General features: G+C 36.0%; 1 protein-coding gene across 5 annotated transcripts in view; it reads right to left on the reverse strand.

The window, feature by feature from the left end:
- Window positions 1-5,261: 5,261 nt before the first annotated feature.
- Window positions 5,262-24,923, reverse strand: part of PHKB (phosphorylase kinase regulatory subunit beta) — a 220,795-nt gene continuing 201,133 nt past the window's right edge. For all 5 annotated transcript variants that reach the window (XM_077898542.1, XM_077898540.1, XM_077898543.1 and 2 more), the window contains 5 exons: window positions 18,075-18,209; window positions 12,171-12,300; window positions 9,187-9,294; window positions 6,822-6,962; window positions 5,262-6,172 (listed from right to left, as the gene is read on the reverse strand). In XM_077898542.1, coding sequence (XP_077754668.1) covers window positions 6,035-6,172; window positions 6,822-6,962; window positions 9,187-9,294; window positions 12,171-12,300; window positions 18,075-18,209 — 652 coding nt within the window. In that variant the 3' untranslated portion in view covers window positions 5,262-6,034. The remainder of the gene's footprint in view (window positions 6,173-6,821; window positions 6,963-9,186; window positions 9,295-12,170; window positions 12,301-18,074; window positions 18,210-24,923) is intronic.

Below are 24,923 nucleotides of genomic sequence, written 5' to 3' on the forward strand. Positions count from 1 at the left end.
GGCTCACATACACACTCAGTTTCACACTTTTTATCTGGTTAAACAATTCTTTACATTACATTCTTTCTGCCTAAATAACCGGGATAGTTTCTGTGTCCTGACAGAATGAATGCTGGCTCAGTGGTCCATGACCGATGTTAAAGCAAGCAGAGTGGGGTGTCTCACCACTAGTCAGGAACTGACACAGAGGCACTTTGGCTACCACATTCACCTTGCTCATTGTCCTCCCTACCCACAGGAATGAGGGAAGTGAACAGGGCAGGTAAGCAGGGAGGTTTATGGGCCAGGCCTAGTAGTGGCATTCACTACTTCTGCTCACATCCCGTTGGAGAACATTCCACTGAAGTCACAGAAATAATAAAATGTGTGGTGCATCTGAGCAGACATATATGCCCAGCTGTAATTCTGTTACTATGGAAAAAGAGAATAGATTATGATGGACATCTAGCAATTTCTGCCATGATGTTATTTTGTTTTGTATATAGATATAGGCCATTTGTATTCTAGTTACAGATTTAATGCTTTTTTTTTTTTTTTACGTAAAAAAATGTTGTCTGACATTACAGTGGAGAGCCGTAGTTATAAGGGATCTAGAGACTGTCATTTTTTTCTGTCTTGTGCTATATGGTCAATTTTCTGAACACCACCTCTCCTACCTGGCACCTTCTGATAATTTAAACTTACTTGTATTTCAAAAGATAAACTTTAAGAAAAGCTTTATTTCTTGATTTATTAACTTTAAAAAATGAAGTGAATAATACTTCTTTCTGTGGAAAACAAGGAAATTAGCTCACTTATACCCCCTTCTCAGTCCCTACTTTTATCAGCCAGCTCTAGGATTTTTGTCCCTGCCCATTAATTATATCATTTTATTTATTTTTTTAAGATTTTATTTATTTGACAGAGAGAGAGAGAGAGAGAGAGAGAGAGAGAGAAACACAGTGACTGCACAAGTAGGGGGAACAGCAGAGAGCGAGAAGCAGGCTCTCCGCTGAGCAGGGAGCCCAATGCAGGGCTAACTATATTATTTTAAATTGCCAAGTTTTTCTTTCAAGTCACCTTTACATTTTTTTCTGTCACTGCAAATTGCATTGTTGTTACTATTAATATTTTAATGGATTAATCATTTATGAGTAGTTCTTATGTATTTATTATGTTTTCTCCATTACTGCACTATTCACATTGATTTCCTTGGTTGACTGGATTTAGTCAAGTATTATTTTCAAGAAAGATTCACAGTGTTATGATTCCTTCCTGAGTTATTATGTATTGAAGAATTTTTTGCCTTTATAACTAGTTGGAAAAAAAGTCTTAGGTCATACTTATTGTGTGACATTGAACTGATGTGGACAAGTTAAGCCCTAGAAGATGATGGATTTTTGGTCTTCTCCAAGATGTTTCAGTGTTGCTCATTTTGTATCAATTTTTTTTTCTTTTTTGGAACATGATGTGTTCTCTTTACCTGCAGATTTAGTTCTTTCTTATTTAGGGAAAACTTTGTGTCTTTGATTTTTTTTTCTTCTATGCCAACATAGCCTTCTCTACCTATAAATACCATTTTTCTTTATGTTGATCAACCTTGTCCACCCCTATCTTTATCCTTTTCCATCAGCATTTACTCTATCTCTCTCATGAAATGTCACCATATCAGAAACCTTTCCACAACCATGGAAAAACTAATGATGTATGTCACTCTTTCCCTCCCCCTCCTGTCTTATTTCTCTTCATAGCATTTATTACCATACATCACTATGTCCCCAACGCCAACTAGAACATAAGCTCCATGGAGAGGAAAATTGTCTTTTTTTTCCATTACCATGCCAGAACAGTGTCCAGCATATAGTTGATACTCAATAAATATTTGACTGAATTATCTCAAGCTTTCCCTGTCAGCAATTGTTTTCAGCTATGTATATTTTGTTCAGTTTCTAATTTATGAAACTTGTTGCCTCAGCTCTATTTTTCTCTCTTTTTTTAAAGATTTTATTTACTTATTCATGAGAGATATAGAAAGAGGCAGAGACACAGGCAGAGGGAGAAGCAGTCTTCCTGCAGGGAGCCTGATGTGGGACTCAATCCCAGGACCCCAGGATCATATCCTGAGCCAAAGGCAGATGCTCAACCACGGAACCATCCAGGTGCACCTCTATTTTTCTTTCTTATTGTATTCTTATTTTGCTTTGATTTTTTCTTTCATAAATTCCTTTTCTCTTTAATTTCTTTTAGAATATAGGGCATTTGTTGTGGAGGCTGTATATTCAGAATGAGTTCTTCATTCGTTTTTTCCTATAATATTTTTACATAGTTTAGAGGCAGCTTCTTTCCAACTTTCTCACGATTGGCACAGCAATTCTGTGGGTACTCAGATACAATGTGGATGGTCTTCTGAGCCTCTTCCCAATCTGAACTTTTTTGTTCTCTCCCAGCTGTTTCCAGAGGAGTCCCTTCTCAGGCAATAATAAGTAAATGCCAAAGTTTACCCTGTTTGGAGGAACAATCTCATACTCTAAGTCCCTGTCCTTGGAAACAAGATGCCCTTAATTAGGCAGAGTGAATTCAGGTCTCCTAGTATTAAAACAAAACTCCAGAAAAAAAAAAGTAGTCATCAAATCCAATCACCATTGCCCATAAGGTCTCTCTAAGGCAATAGGACATAGGTCTACCGTACCTGTTCTCAGGCTATCATTGTAGACAACTGGTTCTAGGGGGTTGTGGTCACCCTTGCTCCTCATCTGCCTCCTTCCCAGATGAAAAATCAAAACGGCCACTCCTGATAGCAAGTTCCTTCCCTGCGGAGCATGACTGTGGCAGTCATGTAGTTAGTGAACTGCACAAAGGTGCCCAGTTAAAAGGGCAACAGGGGGCTGAAACAGTTTACACCTGGCTGAGCCACATGTTCTGGTATGCGGTTGTATCTGTTTAGCAAAAGAACCTTTTTGTTTGCACAACACCACCTAACCCTGTGCCCACGGGACTGAGTGTGCCCAGAAAGGGCGCCTTTTCCTAACTCACACAGATGTCATGTGGGCAGGGAGAATTGCTGGAGAATATGTGGTAGGGAAAGAACTTCTACCCTGAAAGGACATTTTCTATCTTTTTCCCCTAGACGCTGACTCAACACTCATCCAATTCCCTCCAAATGCATTAGGTTTTTCATAATTTATCTACTGACCTTGTCCTCACCCTGTACAGCTTCTGGGAGGCCAAAGTATAGGAGTGAGCCAAATACAAATCCCAGTGAGTCTTTTGTCTTCCCGCTGCTTTATAGAGTTTATGGTAGGAGGTTGTATTGCTTCTTCTGTTTGAATGCTGCTGGTTTTGTTTTGCTGATCCTGCCTCTCTCATTTTTCATTCATGTTTTTAGTTTCTGAAATAGAGTAGTTTTATGATCTGGCTGCATACTACCATGCTACTTCCAGCCTCTCCCTGATTTAAATGTGGTCTCTCTGTGCTGCTATAACTGTGTGGTCACACTGTGTTGACTCCTCTACTTTTATATGCCATCTATTTAATATGCATGCTCACGAGGGGCTACAAGCACATCTGAACCTACTCTTTAGAGTTCTGGTGAAAAGTTAAATTTATTCAGGTGTTCTATAAATGTTATTTGGTGTCCATAAGGCATCACCAGTTTATCACATATTGAAGATGACATCAAGATGATCCCACACTCTGATTTTTTTAAATTGAAATATGGCTCCTTCAGACTTAAATAAAATGTTAGGAAATCTGGAAAACACCATGTTTCTTAAAATGATAGCTCTGGAAATGTAGTTGAATTTGATATTCAGTCAGGAGTTTCCAACAGACGTTGCTTGTACAATAAACTTACACAGTGAATCTGCCATTGTGATAAAGGAAGCTTTAAATCAGATTTAAATCTTGTCATGCCTGGATAAATGTGCTAATATTTTCAGTCAGCCTCTAGTACAGCTGTTAAAACATTTTGGCTCTGTGGGCCAAATGGGACTTCCAAAATTCATATGAGTTCTGTGTTCTAATTCCTATTATGTTTTGCTTTTCTACTTAGAAAACAGACATTGGCTTCTGTAGAGGTGTACATCAAGGTTTACTGATCCCAACATATCTTTCAGTACAATAAATTTTAAATTTCATCAAAACTCAAAGTCAGTACATATGTCACAGATCCTGAAAGCCTGCAGCAGCATGGGAAAACCAGAATCTTGCATATGTAGCATTTAAGCAGGAAACTAAAACTCATTAAGGAAATATACATTTGCATTTGATGTTTGATTTCAATAAAGATGACAGGTTTCTGGCAACTTTGTTTAGCTTATCAGACTTTAAAATAATTCGTTAAAAAATGCAACAGTTTACTTTCCTCTAGATTTCAGCAAAAATTAAATACTTCAAGGGGTTTTTCTCTTTATATTCAGTTTCTTTAGCTATGAAGTATCAGTCCTCGATTCTCCCTGGGCTTCAAGTTTAAGGTTTTTTTATGCTTGTTTTATAATCTAAGTTCATCACTCTCTTTCCTTTTTTTAAAAAATGATTTTATTTATTTGAGAGAGAGTGAGAGAGAGATCACAGGGAAGGGAGCCTGACGTGGGGCTCGATCTCAGGGCCCTCAGGTCATGAGCTGAGCTGAAGGCAGAAGCTTAACCAACTGAGCCATCCAGGCACCCCATTTCTATCTTTTCATAAACTGTCTTAATTTATCAAATAATTATCTTCTTTGTCATATCCCTCTCCTTAAGATATTCTCTAAGGTCAGATTTTACCTCATTCTCCTCAATTTTGCCAAAGTGCATATATGATTTCTTATACAAGACCCACGCAATACACCGCAAAGTTAGGAGAAATGTGCCTGACTCTGCAGATTTTTCCATGAATTCACCCATCCATTTATTTGATATCAATTTGACTTGTTACTGAAGCCACCTGTCCTATGTTTCTTAGATCTACAAATGGGCTGCATCCTTTATGTAACAAGTTTGACATCTCAGGTGATACTTCTAATATGATTGGTCAGAAAAATGACTCTCTTTGGATCTCTGGCTAAAATTAATGGGCTGTGCTGTATAACATTCAATAAGGATATAAATTCATAAAACTTAAACGTTTAATCTATTTTCTATTTTTATTAAAGTTTGCTTAAATAAATTTGGTAGTAAAATATGTGTAATGGTAGGTACCATATATCCTCTTCCACTCTGTCTCCAGATCAATTAAACTGAGAATATTCAGGAGTAATAGACTTAATAGTGTGAACAGGAGAACCAAAAATGTGTCCAGATATATTCATTAATTCAGAAATAAAGTTTAATGATTTTCAGTTTTGTTTTTACTAGTACAAACTAGGTTAACAGTCTACTCTTCTGAACAATCTTATGCATGCCATATTTTTAGTAAGAGCTCAAAGAAAATGTTTGATAAGGTATATATTATACTGTATTTTATCCCAACCCCTAAAGTCAACACAAATACAAAACCACAGTCATGTTTACAAGGTAAAAATTGTACAGTAGCTCTGTATACTAAAATATTATCAACAATGCTGTTTCTGAGAATAAAAACATCAGCTGGCAGATCTGTTTTTATGATTTTACTGTATTTTTCCAGTATGACAGTGCCACTGAGTTAAGCTCACCATTCGTTCCATTCTTTCAGTATCTTTTCATTTCCAGTATGCACACCAGCTGGCAAATTCATTTTAATGGCAGTACTAGGTGGGAATTTAGTCTAAAGAGCAAAGACTCATTTCAATGAGTTATCTGATCATAAAACATGCAGTGGTGAACTTTCAATTCATTAACTATTTGTATCACTCAGTAAAGATTATTATTGTGGTTGGCATTATAATCATGAGGATTTTTTTTCCATGTAGTTAAAGCATGTTTTACCATTAGATTGACTATGGCGTGCGAGATCCACTAACTCTGTCAAGGGTGTGGCAACCACCTCACCAACATAATAAGTCCTTACATTCACGGCGGCCTGAATTAAGCTTCAATACAAAACTTAACAAACTTCCAGAAAACGTATTTCAACAGAGCCTTTTACACCTTCCTCACTAGCTAACCAGACATGGGTCATCATTGCTTGGCTTGACTTCTCCTTCTAGCAGCAAATTCATCACAACCTTTGTCAAATAGCTGCATGTTCCTCTTTTTCCCAGTGGGGGAGTGTTGTAAAAGGAAGTCATGTCATCCTACAAAGGAAAACAGTAAGTAAGTCATTTGATTTTTGTTTGTAAAGAGTTGACAGGTAAAATCAGTGTCAGCCTAGGGGGAAAAATAAATTCACAGAAAGATTTCCTCATGGAAAATAGAAACTTCTTGAGCTTTTCTTTCATTTTCCTAAGGCATCTTCTCAGCATATAAAACAAAGAGAGACATTTTTAGTATTCTCTTCTTTGCTGATAATTTTTATTTACTTAGGGAACCTTTTTACAGATGAGCATAAAATATTAAATGGAGAGCCTGGAAGGGACTATATTAGGTAGTATACACAGACCAATGCAGCCTGTTATGCATTCCCATCCTCCCCAGAACTTAATTTTATAGCCTTCTGGAATCTATGGCTCCTTTCTGGTAAAACACATTTTAACTGCTAACTATATAAAGGAAATTTATGTCTTCCCAATTTTTTTTTAGTCAGAGCTTCATAGCTGAGCTGACTAGTAATTAACTAAAAAGCACTACTAATTTCTCAAATAAGTCAGACTTCTCCCTGCCCCGCAAGTACTCTATTTTGCACTCTATAAATCTGTTTTGGAAGTTAAGTGATGAGAGATTAGGGATATTTTGAAGAGTCGAGACAATGAAAAAATTCTACAAAAAGCTGTTTTCTCTACTTACTTGTTTTTCAACTTCCTTTAGTCGACTCTCATCTTTTTGAAATTCATGAAAGGCATCTTTCACTAGTTTGTCTAGATCAACTTTGTCTTGGAATTCTAGCTCAGGGTTTCTTTCCAATACAATGGATACAACCATTAGTAACTAGAAGAGACAGAGGTTGAAAGACAATTATATGAACCATAAAAGCAACATAATCTGTACATGTTTTCATTCTTTACTCAGATTGATGGATGACCCTTGAATCTCACAGTGTGTTCTGTACAATGACTGATTGTAGGACCATTGTGAGTGGAATCTTTCTAATCTGGCAAATTAGTAGCGTTAAGTTCTGTTTGGAAACTGCACATTTTTTTTCAATATATGTATCTTTGTAGCTGTCATTATGTATATAACTTTGTAGCTTATTCATTTCAATGAAACTAGTAAGAAAAATTATTTTCCCAATCACAGTCAACAGTACATAGTGCCCTGTTCACCCAAAGTGTCTGAACTTTCTGGCCTCTGGGCATTAATCCTTATTGGCAAGACACCAAAATCAGTGTCCAGTGGGACAGAGGCTGCCCTAGAAAAGGTAAGTAGGCCACAATGCCAAAGAAGGCAGATGAGTTCAGTGGAGACTCTGGATCTAGGCTCATGATCAAATGACCTGGAGCCCAACATCCCCAAACGGGTATAATTCTGTGACATCATAGTGTTTCTCAGGGGATGGTTATGTTTTAAAAAACACACCTAATTTTGACCTCTTTCTGGTCTGAGTACTATTGGGTCTGCATATCTTAGTTTAATGCATCACCCTATTGTTTAGCTATCTCATACATTCATCCTAAGTAGTAACATTCATTTTAGATGACAAACTGTTAGACACAAAGATTGTGTCTGAGTATACAATGCTTGCTTGGTAAAGAATTTAGGATGATGATTATGGCTCTGACTTTGTACATGGAACAGGAAAAAAGACCTCATAATTCCTAATTTGGGAATCTTCCTGATTATACTTTATCTAAATGCTTCCAAAACAGAACCTAAAAGAACCAAATGAAACACTTTCAGAAAAATCCAGGTGTTACAATGTGGCAGGGCAGGACTTTAGCCAGGAGAATGTGAAATTTTGTTCTAGTTCAAAAGAGAAATTCTTCTGCAAAGAGACCCTCATTTGGTCAACAAGAAGGACCTCCATGTCTATTGTAGTTCCCACATGATAGGCACTAGACACTGAAAGGCTGACAGCACAAGGAAGGCATCCACCCCTCCAATAACCCCATCTCTTCCTGACCTCAGGTTGCCTCATTCCCACATGCTACAAAACTGATTGGCTGATAGTGTCAGGGAATCTTGGCACATCTGAGGTAAGACTGAATCTCACTCAACTCTGATTGGATTTTAGATGCCAGATCCAGGACTTACTGAGAGCTTCTCCCTCACTCAGACATATTACCCAACCACAAGAGACACAAAATCTGATGGAGACATTCCCAGAGAAAGAGACAAAGTGAAGATGTACTATATGCTAAATCCATTCATTATGGGGATTCTCTCCATATTTGGCATAATGTTTTAAAATGGCAAAAGAGCACATGTATACACCATGCACATGTGTGTATTTTAGCATTTAACCTTTTATAAAATAATACAGCACAAAATTGCATGTCTTCTCTGTTCACAGAGAGATGTTTAGTAAGATGTCCCTCAAAATACCAACACTAATGACCTATTGCTAGTGGATGTAGTGGATGGAGGGATTTTTTTTTTTTTTTTGCTTTCTTTTCTATAATTTTCTGAACTATTAAAACTTTCTACAATAGTCATGCACTATTTCTGTAAACAGAAAAAAAAAAAAACCCTGAAATTAAAGCAAATAAGAAAAGGTCACTTCCTCTGTTTTTCAGTAGTGTTAATGCACTTGCTTTTTTTTTTTTTTTTTAAATGCACTTGCTTTTGAGAAGTGAGTATGTGTCTAAAAAAGCTGGGCAGTCTTTCTACACGGAAGGATTTAAGATTTTTTTTTTTGTATATTTTTTTATTGGAGCCCTATTTCCAATGTAGATTAAAACACCCAGTGCTCATCCCGTCCAGTGCCCCCTCAGTGCCCGTCACTCAGTCACTCCATCCCCTCGCCCACCTCCCCTTCCACTACCCCTTGTTCGTTTCCCAGAATTAGGAGTCTCTCATGTTTTGTCACTCTCTCTGATTTGTTTATGTACCTTGACTTGGGTCAAGGATGGCTATATTCTCCAAGACTCAAACAGAGGAGATCCAGGTTAGGTAAGGAGTAGAATTCCTGGTCTCTTGAGCAGTTTCCTTTAGGTTAATTTTCAGGGAGCAGATAGAAAGCACTTTTCAGCAATCTACATTTCTAAATACAAACCTCCACAACAATCTGTCTGTACTTTGGCTGGTCAATATTTCCCAACATGTCTTCAACAAGGAGAGAGAAATTCATCTCATACATGGTCATATCTGACAGGGTTGGTTGCTGAAAAAAATAACTCAATATTAACATGCTGCATTGTTATACTGTGGTTCCCACTTAATAGAGGAATTTCATTTTCTAATCAATAACCTTTTTCAGCTCCTAAAAACCTTAGGGAGCATTTTAAGCATTTTATATATGTCAAACTACTGAAGCCAACCAGCTGACTATTGTGATAAATTAAACCTTCTGTTTTTAGTAGTTATCTTCACTATACAAATGTTAAAGGAAAGGGACTATATTGGAAATCCACTTCAACACACAAAAGAAACAGCCAAAAATTGAGACAACAAATAGAGTACATATTGCTTTCAGAATTAACACAACAAGTTATGCTTGCTGTCAGACTTTAGCATGTAAGTCACTTGATATTGAATTTACATCATTTCTGTGACAGGTCCCTTCTGAGCTGGCAGCATAAAAATGCATACAAATAAGCAAAAACAACATTGCATGTAGAAATGGCAGGAAAACAGAGGGAAAAAACTAAAACTAAAAGAATTCACCCTACCCTTTATATTTCTTTTAAAACAAGAGTATTACATAGTCTTCCATTTACTTTTTACAAACGAAATGAAAACAGCAAATAAACTCAAATCCAAATGCATATCCAATTCTGGGCATGATGGCTAACCCTCAAAGGATTGAAAAGAAGACTCTGTTAGGTTTGTGTGGTGGAAAGCAGATGGAGTTACCAGACTTATTACCAGAGATGCAGAGATGGTGAGTCATATTTATTTGCTTCCACCTCAATGATGATTTACAGTGAACTTAATCACAGCCTCAGAACAAAGTGTGTCTACTTACTACTTCAAATGGGACCCAGCAGGAATATCCCCTTGAAATCAAATGATAGCAAAGTTGTTTGATTTGGTATAATAATGCATCAGCCCTATAATTCAATATGGTTTACCTATTGTATTCTATATTCAGTATAATCTAACCTATTATTAATGTTTATAGATGGTACCTAGTTTGGGGAAACTGAAGCCCAGTTGTTAAACACAGTAATAATAATTCTTTAGATGTCTAGCAATGAGATTAGTAGGGCTACAGAAGGAAAGAAAGGTCCTGTCATGGTTTCATATCAATTTCATATTAATGTATCTCATTTGAAAAGTCAACCTGGCTACTGTGCAACCATGACAAACCTAGAGAAGAGACATCAAGCTTGCTTTATTTCCTACTCTCTCAAAGAATAGCATAGAAGTTAAGACAAAAGGTTTAGAAGTCAAATTACCAGGGATAGGGTAGGGGATAGGTGATACACTCTGGGTCAACTACTTCCTAGATGTATGACCTTGGGAAAAAACACTTAGCTGTACCTCAGTTTCCTCATCTGTAAAGTGGGAATAATAGAGCACCTACCTCAAAAGATTGTTGTGAGGATTTAAGTGCCTGGCAAAAAAAAAAAAAAAAAAAAAAAAAAAAAAGGGCCTGGCACATAAAAATATTTAGTATGCATCTGCTGTTATTTTTGTTAGCAAAGAGAGAATATAAAATGTAAGTGGCCTAGGCAATCAGAGAATTATATGCAAATCTAGTAGGTATTAGAGGGGCCTGAGAAAGCAGATAGCAAAAGGTCGCCATAGTCCAATGTATGCAGACATGAGGCCTAGCAGAAGCAGAGCAGGAATAATGGAGGGCTGTTCTCTGCTCATGACAGTGCTGCCCCATATGATGGTCACAGAGTATCTGAGGAGAGGGATGGAGCACCTATATTGACAACCAAATATAACTACTCAACAGTTTGTGAATAGTATAAAGAATTCTTTTAACAGTGATTATTCATTTTTAAAAATAAGTAATCAATGCACACAGTTCAAATTTGAATGGTTAAAAAGGTTTTTAGTGAAAAGCCTCCCCTGTGCCCTCAAACCACAGTTCCCTTCCCCAAGGCAAAGAAAATAATGCTACCAGCATCTTGTGAGTCCTTCCAGAAATACTGTGTACATATAAACAAAATAAGTGTGGGTATGTGTATTTAAGAATACTATATTTGTAGAAGGACCTTCATTGGAAATAATTTGGTTGACTTTTCATTACTAAAAACAAATATGGTACTACATTTCCAAAAGGCCTAATCATTCTTGTGTGTATATAAGCAGAATGAGTCAGATGTCAGTATTAAATAAAATAACCAAATCAAAGAAGCAAGCCAGTTTATACAACTTGTGTAACCATCCGAAGGAGGGAGCCCTAATTCATTTGGACCAAAGCTAAGTTATATCTTGAGTAAATTAAGTGATTATCTATGATCTAAAAATTTATTACATTTTTCACATTCACTGAAATTCAGTCATTTCCTTATTCACAGCACTACTAAGTCACTTTGCTTCTTAGGTCAGATTTGGTTCTGTCTTTTGAATGTATGTTTTATTGTTTGTGAGGTCCTCCAACACTGGCCCACTATCACTTGGTGTAAAGAAATACCAACATTCATAGTAATGCTAACATAAGAAACCCTAACTTCACTAATAAATAAACAAAGGAAGGACAGCTGCTTGGCAAAAGGTTTGGTCATATGGTTCCCTTAAACACAGAGCTTCCTTGAAACATTTGAAATAAAATAACACAAAAAGATTTTTGATTAAATACAACTTTTAAGGAAAATATCCATTTGGTTAAGCAAGGCTTTTGTATAGAGAGGCACTAATTTTAAAAAATTAAAGTAACTCAGACTGGGGAAAAAAATTTCCAATCCAATTGATTAGGTATCTTATTTTCTAGTATTCCCTCCCTTCAGGTATCTGGATATCCTTTCTTTAAATACTCTTAGAAAATGGAATAAGCAGAAAGACTATTTGCATTGCAGAAGGGGAAAGATTTCCCTACTCCCTTAGGTCCCCTTAAGTGACATAAATACAGTGGGGCTGTACCTGTGGCAAATGCTTCCCAGCTACAATGATACCATTGGGTGTACGCTCCAGGATCTGCCATACTCGGTCATAGAACCCAGCAGGAGTTCTATTCAAAGACCCATCAATCTGACGCCTGTTCAGCCAACATCTGTAGACCAAAAGAAAATGCCTCAGAGTTGAAAAGCAAGCTTGTTCTCATAGACAGCAGGGTTTTCAATATGAATTAATTGCTCCAATAGGGTGAGCAATAAAAGCCAAAATCCATCAATGATGCATATCTACCATGTGTTACAGAGGTTACTAAATATTTCATAGTGAATACAGAGCTTGCCAAAAGGAGAAAATACCCAAGATTTTAAAAAATTTAATAGGCAAAATGATATTCTCTAGTAAGTTATATTGTTCACTAAGGCATCAAATGACTTCCTAATATGCAAAGAAACTCTATTTAAAAACACAGAAGCAGGGAATTTCAAAATAATTTCATGAAGTCCTTACACACAATAAAATATACAACTTCAGGGATCCCTGGGTGGCGCAACGGTTTGGCGCCTGCCTTTGGCCCAGGGCGCGATCCTGGAGACCCGGGATCGAATCCCACGTCGGGCTCCCGGTGCATGGAGCCTGCTTCTCCCTCTGCCTGTGTCTCTGCCTCTCTCTCTCTCTCTGTGACTATCATAAATAAATAAAAATTAAAAAAAATAAAAAAAATATACAACTTCATAAAAGCATGGCTATCATATGGCTTGATCACTCCTATGCACTCTCCCAGAAAGATGCTTAATAAACATTTGGTAAGTAACGAAGGCTCAAAAAAGTATTATGCATCTAACGAAATTACCTTCTTTTAAACCTTATATTTTATTTTTTAGACCTTATATTTATTTTTTTCTATTTAAATATGGCGAAAGTACCAGTGCTGAAAAATCAGTTACATGATCTTACACATCATAGTAATCACACTATAGTGATAAGCCAAAATTCTAGATCTCTTATTTCCATGGATTAAGTATTACATCTTAAAGATATAATACTTACTCATTCACAAACTGCTAAAGATGCAGAATTTGCATAATTTGAAAAAGAACACACAAAGACACAGTAGTATATTCTTCCAAAAAGCTGCAGAGAGGAACAAATATACATCTTTTATATTTGGTATTAAAATAGGCATTGAGTGAAATGTTTTCTTTTTTTTAAGATTTTATTTATTTATACATGAGAGACACAGAGAGAGAGAGAGAGAGGCAGAGACACAAAGGGAGAAGCAGGTTCCGTGCAGGGAACCCGATGTGGGACTCGATCCCAGGACTGCAGGATCATGCCCTGGGCTGAAGGCAGGTGCCAAACCACTGAGCCACCCAGGGATCCCCGCATTGAGTGAAATGTGCCCTCAACCACAAGGTAAAGCATATGACCAACAATATTCTTAGGTAGGAAAATAGCTATGCAGGAGACATATATTGAAAAAGACATTTTTGTTCTGATGAAAGAGGACCAATTAAGTTTTAAAACTGCATAAAACGAGTGAGGCATCTTTTTTGGATGCACATATTTTTTTTTTTTTTTGTTAGACCCAGACTTGTGTGGCTGGGTTCAGGGTCTGGCTAAAGAGAAGAAGCTCAAATGTGCAGGGGTTTCTTCTCCTTCCCCTTTTCCTTCTCCCCCCAACCTTTTTTTTTTTTTTTTTTAAGAATTTATTTATTCATGAGAGACACAGAGAGAGAGGAAAAAAGAGAGGCAGAGACACAGGCAGAGGAAAAGCAGGCTCCATGCAAGAAGTCCAATGCGGGACTGGATCCTGGGACGTCCTGAGCCAAAGGCAGACACCCAACCACTGAGCCACTCAGGTGTCCCAGTGTAGGGGTTTCTTGCTGATGTTTTACTTTGGATAATGAGGATGCAAAACTGAATACCCAGTATTCTGCATCTGATTTTTTTTGATATTCCCTTTGTGAGACAATAAGAAAAAAAAAAAAAAAGGTGTTTTCAGAGTTCTAAAGGCATGGTTAGTATTATAAAAAGGAGAGGTTTATTTAGAACAACAAAGAAAGTAGAAATGTGTGAATACTCACAATGGAGATGAATTACTTTTGAGGACCTCTCTTTTATTTTTTATTTTTTGGCTTTTTACTTTGAAATATGTGATTTACAGAGAAGTCAAAAAATTAATTCACAAGGTTCCTATATACTCAGCTTCTCCTACTTCCATTATCTTACACTAACACTTGCCAAAACCAGGAAATGAACGCTGACCCAATACTATTAGTATGGACCTTATTCAACTTATGCCATTATGCCATTTTATTTAGTAATGTCCTTGCTCAGATTGTGGGTTCAATGCAGGACATCACACTGCCTTTGGTACCTCCGTCTCCTAAGGTAGGTTCTTCCAATCTGTAGCAGTTCCTCAATCTTCTTTCATCTTTCATGAATTTAACATTTTAGAAATGTCAGTTATTTTGCACCTCAATCCACCTCAATTTGGGTCTATCTGATGTTTTCTAATGATTAGACTTAAATTATGCATTTCTGGCAAGAGTATCCAGAAGTGGTTGTGCCTTTTTAGTATATCATATCATGGAGTACATGATACTGATGTGTCTTGTTCCTAGGATGCTAACTTTGATCATTTGATTAAGGTAGTGTCTACTGGGTTCCTTCGTTGTAAAGTTAGCATTTTTCCTTTTGCAATTAAAAAAGTATCTTGAGTAGAAATACTTTTAAATTACGCAAATTTTTTTTATTCTTATAATACTTCCACCCACTAAATTTAGCATCCATTGATGGTTCCTGCCGCAATAATGGTTACTATTGTATTCGTCTAATGATGCTCTTCTACTTCCATTATTCCATCTACACTTATTAATTGGAATTCTACTGTCAGAAAGAATCCCTTCTGTCCCATTTATCTATTTATATCAGCATGGACTCAAGTACTTTTATTCTATTGGTTATAATTCAATATTATTATTATTTATTTTGTTGCTCAAATTGTCACATCTTTGGCCACTGAGCCTCCTTCAATTTGTCTCCAATATCCTTCTAACACACCTCTATAATTTTCTGGAGTACTATCTTACTTTCTGGTACCACAAGATACTCTAGGCTTGTATCTTATATTTTTCCTGTCCTGGACCTAGAATCAACCATTTTTCCATGGAATGTTGGCTCCTTCTATTAAAAGATATTATTTAGAAACCAGTGTTTGGGCACTAAGTTAGCTCATTGCTGTGGGGGTTTCACTGCTTCTGGGTCTTCCCAATGGACAGAGCAAAGAAAGATATGGATATATACTCATATATACACACACACATCCATATTTATTTGTCTCCATCTGTGTGAAAACCATGAATTCATACTGACACCTGCAATTTCAATCTACCACCACAGGTTATATTCTAGCCCTTCCCCTTCCCTTATTTGTAACTACTTGCTCTAACAGAGCCAAGTATGGCTTTCATTACCCACAATATATTTACACTATATATATATATCAATTTCAAAATTGTTAATCTCTACCTTTGTGAGATTTAAAAAAACCTTATTAATATACTGTAAGTATAGTATTTGTGTATAGCTCTTTTTTTTTTCTTTAGCTTTACAGTATCTAGAAATGTTTTCCAAAGGTATTTGGGTTAATTCTTTTCTTCCCAACTCCCTTCAGTGTGGGAGTATTATTCATTTGGCATACAGTTAGGTTCATTTGTTACTATTTGTATTGTTTTGTATTCCTTCCACATCTGGATTAATTTTAATTAGTTACTACATTTTGGGTATATAAAATATTATGGCAGTTTAAGAGTCAGTGCTACACAAAATGGTGATATTCAGGAAAATACTGCTTTCCCATTCAACCCTATTACGCTGTACCCAGCTGTTCCACCCTGTTCTCATCCACTCCCTGAAGGTAACCAATCTCCTTAGTTACTAGTTTAACCTTCCTGTATTTCTTCTGCACAAATGAGCAAATATTTCCTTTCTTACACAAGTAGCATGCTACAGATGCTCTTTTGTACGGTTATTTTCATTTAACAATATATTGTAGAAATGATTCCATATCAGTTCAGAGACAATGCTCCTTCTGTTTTCACAGCTTCATCACACTCCATCTGTGGATGCACCACAGCTTATTCAAATTTTCTCCTATGCACAAGGATTTAGGTAATGGGCACTCCAAAATTTATACACAATGATGCAATATTGTTGGAAACACATCTCTAGAATAAATTCCTAAAAGTCAAGGGGTTAAGTGCACATGTAGACTTGTTTTAGATGTTGCCAAATTCCCATACAAAAGGGCTGTACCTACCAGCTACACAAGAGTCTTGTTTCCCTACAGCCACAGCAAATGTTTATCATAATGTTTAACTTTTGCCAGTCTGATAGATGAGAAATAGCATCCCAATATGTTTTAATTTATACTTCTCTAACTATGAGTTGGTTCAAACATCTTTTTTAAATATCTAAAGTCCATTTTTTATGTTTAAATGAATTTAATTAATCATATTTTCTCCTCTTTTTCTCTTGGGTTTTTGGTTCTTTGTCCCTCAGTTTTTAAGAATTCTTGGAAATTAGCCATTTGTAGCCTATTTTTTGTTCCAGTTTCTCAGCTGTCTTCTGAGATTGTCTATTTTCTGCCATGCAAAATGATGTTTTAAATTTTTATATAGTCTTATTAATCTTTTAATACCCCTAGATTTGAGCCATAGTTAGAAAGTCTTTCTCATACCGAGGTTAAAGCAGAATTTACCCATGTCTTCTTTTAGCTCTAGTGTGGTTTCATTTTTTATATTTAGACAGCAAACGCTATTTGGAGTTTATTCTTGTGTATGGTATAAAGTGTGGATTTGACTTTCTCTTTTCCTAAATGACTATTCAGTTGTCCCATCACTACTTATTTAAAAAAATAATGTCCATCTTTGATCCAGTGATATGAGATGCACCTTCATCACACATTAAATTTCCTATGTGCTTAAGGTCTGTTTCTGGGCTTTCCATTCTGTTCAGCTGGCCTATTTAAGTGTTCATGTGCCATCAGCACACTTTTTATCATAGAGGCTCCATAGTATGTTTCACTGTTAGGGCAAGCCCTTCTTTCATGTTGTTCTGGTTATTCTTGCATGCTTGCTTCTCCATATGAAGTTTAGTATTAACTTGTCTACCTCCATAAACAGCTTGTTGGAATTTTTTTGGAATTGCATTAAATTTATATCTGATATCTTTATAATGTTAAGTGCTCCTCTGTAAGAACAAAGATGTCTTCCCATTTCCTCAAATCTATTTTTGTAGAGGACTTCTTTTCTAGGCATATAACTATACCATCTTAGAAAATATCAGGCATACAAATAGTGCTATTAAATGCTTGCCTAAATAATTATATTAAAACTCTTACTGTGATAAAACAGTCTTCAATGCATTCCATAAGTATTTTTTTGTTGTTGTTTATTCTAAGCTTTACACAAGTTAAGTCTATGAAAGGATTTAGCTCTGAATAAGTTTATAGTCTACTTAGGAAGACAGAGTTACAGGCAATGTATTTAAATAATGTTACCTAACTCAAATCTTTATGCCAAAATGTTGGGAAGAGATGGTAAGTGCTACAAAGGTTCAGAAAAGGAATTGACCAAAGTGGTAAAAACTCTTATATTCTGTACAAAATAAAAATTAAGATACACTGATAAGCTATACCAGAAAACAGTATAAAATTAAATTTAATACAAAATCACAGCTGAAGATAAACATTTTGAGTAGTATCTTTGTGTACACTGTCTCCTAGTAAGGTGACCTCTGATACTGTTGTATTTTATTACTATCTTATTAATTTCATATATGAATGAAATATATATATGGCATATATATCAGAGTATGATGTTACTATAAATACAGAGTGTTCTGTAGGTAATAAAGGGTCCTCATTACCCTCCATTCTGTTGAGGCTGGAGAATATCCAACAGAAGCTGTTTAACTTCACTAGGTGACAGCTGATACAAGTCTCTAGCTGGTTTGTCTCCGCCACGGATCTGTAGTTCATACTCCATAGCATGGATGATCCACCTGAAACAAAGAGAAGCATGAATCAGTAAATCACCTCGTGCTTCTCACAGCAGTCCCCTCGACAGCACTGACCCATTCAAAGGGGAATGAAGAAAAAGTCATCGGAATTTTCTGAACCATTGATATAATTACTTCCATCAAGATTATATGACATCATCAGATTCTTAAAAAAAGAGGTCAGGTCTGCTTTTGCATATGTGCTTAGGTAGTAAACTTAAAAATAGGTAAGGACTGAGGTTCTTACTAAATGAGATTCTATCAATTTGGTACAAAAGTATACTGTGTACAATAGCTGCTACACTATTATTTTCATAATACTAGATATATCCAAGTAGGATAAAAACAATTCATTGGAATTGGAAATGGGCTGAGATATGCTATTACATAAGTGTTCCTTTCCCAGGAAGGACAAGCACTTATACCTATTTCCTTTACTTTGCAGTTATTCCCTTGTGTTTGGAAAAGACAGGGAAGTATCTGCCTTCGAAATACAAGGACACAGTTAGTTAGAACTCAATTATAGGAGTATATTAGAGAACATACTTTAACAGATTTCAGAAGAATCTTCTTTACAGATATTTAAATGCTGTTCATGTACCTATTCTTAAAGAATCTATTCTTTAATAGATATTTAAATGCTGTTTATAAAATATTTTTTTTATTGCAGAGGAGGCTTTAATGTAATTACTTAGGCAACTGGATTGCTATTTATGTGTCTTGCATTTTCCAAGGTAAAATATTGAATTATTTTACATATATGTCATTTCACTTTTTAATTTAAGAAGCTTTTAATATGTATTTTTACAGTTTCATCTCATTTCTTTCATTTACTGTATTTTGAGGAAAGAACTCAGACTAGTTATGCAAAACAAAGAAAACCATGGAAATAATACTGTGCCTTAGGGAATCAGAACTCTACACACCATTAGGAAGAGCTAGGGAATTAGTTTTATATAGCAGATTTCCAAGCTTTATCCTTAAATCCTTCGATGAACACTGAATAACAAACACAGACAGTGCAGCTCAGCAACTAGAAAGAATGTGCCTTCACCACCCATATTACTTTGTCTCCCAAAGGGGAGCAGTATAGCCAACCCACTGGGAGAAATGTCTGGTTACAGCAGTGAAGAGTTTAAAGTAGTTAAGTTACCGCACTCAAATATGTCATTATCTTTTTCCTGATACACTTTATCGAAAAACAACCCACAAGGCTATTGCAGGTACAGAGGATGAAAAAGCTGGGTGGAAATAATCAAAAGATTAAAGTCCTTCTTTCTCTAAGGCTGCTTTGCAAAACAACACTGATGCATCCCCATGGGATACTTTTAATGTCTCTCATAGGAAAAAAATAAGAAAAGCATGAAGCCTTCCCAGTTGAGCCCAGGTGATATCAGCCAGGCATATGTCCCTGCCTTCTGGGCCAGGCCACAGGCCACAAGGCAAATGTCCTTGTTTTCTGACTGCTCCAATCTCACTGCCTTCTGCTGAGGCGACCCAATTCCTTTTCCTACCCTTTCCCATATATTCTGTTGTTATCATTTCTGGAAGTTAGGAATTTAACTAGTTTACCAGTTAATTGCACTGAGATGTATGAAAGATACACAAGGATGGAACATAATAATTTAAAAAATATATATTATTACTATTATTACTGTTGATGGTACATGACAAATATTTAATAGTTGCTCACTGGTAAGAACAATAATGATGACAAAGCATGTGCAAACAACAAAATAAACAAAACAACAGAACATGTGACAGAATTAAGATTTACCGTTTATATTTCTCTAATAGGTTGAAAAGAAGAGCTGGACTAAAACTATATTATTGTCAAAGACTAGAATGTCTTTAATTTTTAATTCTCATTATTATGAATTGTATTTAGTCAAAATGTTATATCAGTTTAAAAGCCACAAAGATATAGTTTCTTTGGATGCTTTGATGTTAAAGTTGCCTATGAAATTAGCTGTTAAAGTAATAAACTGCTCCATGGGCCTCTGTTTAAATAAAAAATTGTTTTTAATTTTACAGGTTATAATTATCCTCTATTATTTTCTTTTCTTTAATATTTAACATTTACATTTGAGGTAACTTAGTATAAAAGGAAGAGCATCAAATTAAAAATCTAAACACCTGTCTTTTGGTCTCAACAAGTCAATGGAATGAAAAGTAAAGTGGGGTTTGGAAGTCCTTTACCAGATTAAAAGTGACTGAAGAGCTATAACAACAAATGCCACAGGTGGGTCCTGTTTGGGATCCTGACTTTTTTTTTAAATTTATTTTGAGGACAATCGGAGAAATCTGAATAAGAACTGGGCGCTAGGTGATATTAAGGAATTACTGATAAATTTTGTCGGGTGTGATAACAGTATTGTGTTTATTGAGAAAATGTTCTTTTAAAGATATACATAATTAAAATATTGAGAAGTAAAAGTAAAAAAGTCTGAGATTTGCTTTATAAGCTACCGCCAAAAAAAAAAAGATGAAGCAAATATGACAAATGTAAATTGCTAATAATTTAAATAATGGGAACATGGGTATTTACCAAATTATTCTATTATTAAACATTTAAATTTTTTTATAATGAAAAGCAAAAGCAATAAAGATAGGCTTAAGTGACAATTCTGTCACTTACCAACTGTGTCCCACTGGCAAATTATTTTTCAAATGGGAATATTATTCTTACTTGTTCAGCTCATTTTATGGAATTATTTTCAGGAACAAAAAGACAATGTATGTTAAAAAGCTTTTGAAAGTATAGAGTCATAAAAAAGTTAGAAAACTCCTTTTATTTGACCTCTGATACTCAGGTTGGAGAAAGATAATACAATGTTTATACTGAAGTCTTGAAGTTTCAGGAGGTGTCCCCTTCTAAAAGAAATAACTTTAAAATTTTAAAAACACTAAGTTTCTAATTTTCTAAAACTTGAATTATTAAAACTGAGCATTATTTATCACATTTACCTTTTATAATCTTTTGTGACAATAACAAGATAGTTGGAGATCTAAAAATTTCCCCTCAGGTTTCTTCCTTCTGTTCACAAAATCTCAGCAGTTCTGTGAGCCAAATTATAGAAAACATTGTACTCAATAGTCACCAAAGAAAGGTGACTGTTTTCCATTCATTCTAGCACAAATGAATATAATTTATCTGCCATATTACTAAAAATACATTTATTCATTCAAAAATACTGTCCAAACCAATCATTTTAGCTTAGAATTCTTCAAAGGACTAAAAAACAGCAAGTCTTAGACATAAACTACTACACTGGGATCCCTGGGTGGCGCAGCGGTTTAGCGCCTGCCTTTGGCCCAGGGCGCAATCCTGGAGACCCGGGATCGAATCCCATGTCGGGCTCCTGGTGCATGGAGCCTGCTTCTCCCTCTGCCTGTGTCTCTGCCTCTCTCTCTCTCTGTGTGTGTGTGTGTGTGTGTGACTATAATAAATAAATTAAAAAAAAAACAAAAACAAAACTACTACACTGCAGTCAAAGACAGAGAATGTAAATTACCTAGGGAGAAACACCCCCAGTTAAAAAATTCAAAGAGTTTTAATCCATTTTTAGAACTACTAATATGAAAGGGCATTAATTCCTTTGCATGAGAATATCTCACTTCTTATCCTTATTCCTGCTGACAAAATCATCAAATCTGAGTTGACAATTCCAATGTAAAAGCAGTTAATGCAAATGGGGAAAGAAAGCAAGTGAGCAAATGTGGAAGGTCAAAAGAATGAAGGTTATCCTTGGATCACATCCATATAAATTCAGTCTGTCTAAAGAACCAGGGACATGCTCTACTTGCCAATAAGCAAATGAGAAAGTGGCAGATACACACGACTGACCAGATCAACCTTCATGTGTATCAAGGTTTGAGTTGAGGACAATGAATTCCTCAGCACTGCTGCAAAAGTATGAAAAGGTGGACTAGTATTCCTATATAGTCCTAGGGACAACCTTATCCTTCTAAAAACTATCTTGTGAGGTTAGTAAGCATACTGTCCACATATTGGTATTTTTCTTTCCAACATGCCCCAATCAAGGAGTGCAATATACAGTAAAGTACATGGAAATCTGACATCATTGGTAAACCAGGACAGCTAACATTTTCTGAAAACATGCCTCTGATTCATAGCAAGAAACAATTTTAAAAATAATCATTTTGAGCCAATTTGAAGATACTAAGAAGTGCTTGCCAAGTTTGCTGTTAAACAGGGAATGAATAACTCTCTGCAAGCATTTACTAAGTCATGTAAGAGGAGATGGTAAAATTGCAGGAAAGGACTTTTTTGCTTGATTCATATTAATACAGAAAGGGTGATAATTTGAAAAGGCAAGCTGAGCTTCCTGTCCGGTAACTGGAGAACAATGACTCACTTACTCTACCCCTGAAATAATCAGAATAGAGGTAGGAGAGCTCTATCATCTCACTTCCTCATATCAAATGTCAAAAATAAAGACCTTTGAATGAGCATAAAGACATGCTAATGTACTCAGACCTCTAATTATCTCCTCTTTCCTTTATTGCATAAGCAATGTTACAGTCTAGTACCTATGACATCAATGGCCCAGCTGTGGGCATCAGAAGAGAAGACATGCCTGAATCATAATTGCTTACAGATGATGTCCTGGCAGTATGAAAAGCAGAGATGAAAAAGGCTTGATAACATATATCCTCAAGGGTTATCTCCCACTAAAGCCTGACTGACAGACCGAAAGCAGAAAGCAGTTGATTGGAGGTCTTTACAGTAATGGGCCTGTCAGGAACTTGATCTATTTCAACAAGAAAGCTGGAGCACAAATCAATAATGAGACAGCAAATCAAATCATTATCAGACTAGAATACCATTCCTGTGAGTAGGTTAATTTCGTTCACAGGAGTACCTGATAGCAGTAATGTTGAGAAATTGCACTGGCAGGATTAACTTTGGAAAAAAGAGGAAAGAAACATAGGTAGCATTGATCTAAAGCAACTGAGGCAGTGGGTGATATAAATAAATAAATTTTAAAAGCCCCCAAACCTCATAGAGAAAGGTTAAAACAGGGAGATAAAAGTATACATAGTGCAGAGGAACTCTAGGTAAATGGACCATGACTAAGATGAATGTTCTTATTTCTTATATCCATTCAGCCTAGTGAATGTTGGCATTTCAGGAGGAATATGGTGTTAAAAAGTGACTAAACTATCAATCTCTTTATTTGTAATCAACAAGAGAAACAATAGTAAAAGGTTAGATATGAATGAGTCTGAAATGCTTTAATTAACCTTTAAGGAAGTAAAAAATTAATGTTTTCTAGAACACCCCCCCTTCTTTTAAAATCATGCTGCTATCACCATAATACACAAAGGGGTGACTTAGAGGAACAGTAAGTTCAACAATTTATAAGAAATTTGACATTCAAGGACCCTATAAATGAATAATTTGCTCATCATTAAACAAACTAAAACTTTCTAGGGACTAACTCAAGTAAATTCTTGTAAGAAACATATATATTTCTGTAGCTGGCAGTAAACTAACATGCAAGCAAGCCATTCACTTAGGGAGCTGACGTCCGAGTAAAATTGACTAAGGATAAAGTGCAATACAAATATATTTAAAAGATACAAAAACACCTTTTCTTTTTTAGAGGGACACTATTCCAAGTCCCAGAGACAGGATAATTGTACTTCTCTAAAGTTGTCTGATATCCCTAGAATAGAAATAAGGTTCCAAAAACCTTTCTGTTAATGTGGTAGGAGAGCACTATGGGCACAGGTATAAGGGGATTTTAGAGGGTTTGGCAAGTATCTCATGAGGGATGATTAAGTGATGGAGGGGAGAGACCAGGTCAGATGGCAGTAGGGAATACAGAGGGGATTCTGAGTTAAGGTTTCTGTATGAAAGGCTTAAGGATTACTGCACTAGATTCTCAAGTAGAAATAACCACAGCAAAAAGGGATACTTCTAAGCTGAACATATTTTATGGGAGTAGAGGGTCTTTGAAAGCCTAGGACTGGAAGATGGGGGGAGGAATGTGTGTTGGAAGGGAGAGTGTCCTGCTTCTTGGGGCTTCTCGTGTGTATAAAGGTATGCCTAGACGTATCTATACTCCAAAGCCATATGATACATGACCTCAAATTACTGAATGTCACAGCAACACTGCTGAAGCTTTATAAAACAACTTCACATTCCTTACTGAGAATCCCCACAATCCAATGAGGAAGCAAAGCCAATGATAGCTTCCCTATTTTATATACAGGAGAGCTGGAATAGGTGGTTGGGAAACATGAACACTGGAGACATTCACTCTAGGTTCAAATCCTAGTTTGTGGTCTTGTGACCTTGGGCAAGTTACTTTGCTAAATTTTCACGGTATTTTAATACATTTCTTGCAGCGTACAAAGAGCTAATTCAGAATCAGTTCCAAATCATCCCCATTTGTTTGGTGCCATGATGAATAAAGTGGCAAAATTTAATTTCTTATGTTAACTTCTAATGCTTCAGGCTCCTTGGTGTGCCTTGCACTGTGCAGTGCCAAACAGTACTGATGCCGTATTAGAGGAATGACAAACAGAAGATGAAAACCATCTAGAGCTAATGTACATCATAGTTGCTACATGAATACTTGAATACAAAATGAGTCAGAAGTTGAAATCATGGAGAAGAGACCCTAAAGGTCATAAGATTTTAGGAAAACAGCAATGTGTATTTCCCTGAGAAAACAGCAACAGTCT

This window comes from Canis aureus, chromosome 5, assembly GCF_053574225.1.
Source record: "Canis aureus isolate CA01 chromosome 5, VMU_Caureus_v.1.0, whole genome shotgun sequence".
Lineage (NCBI taxonomy): Eukaryota > Metazoa > Chordata > Mammalia > Carnivora > Canidae > Canis > Canis aureus.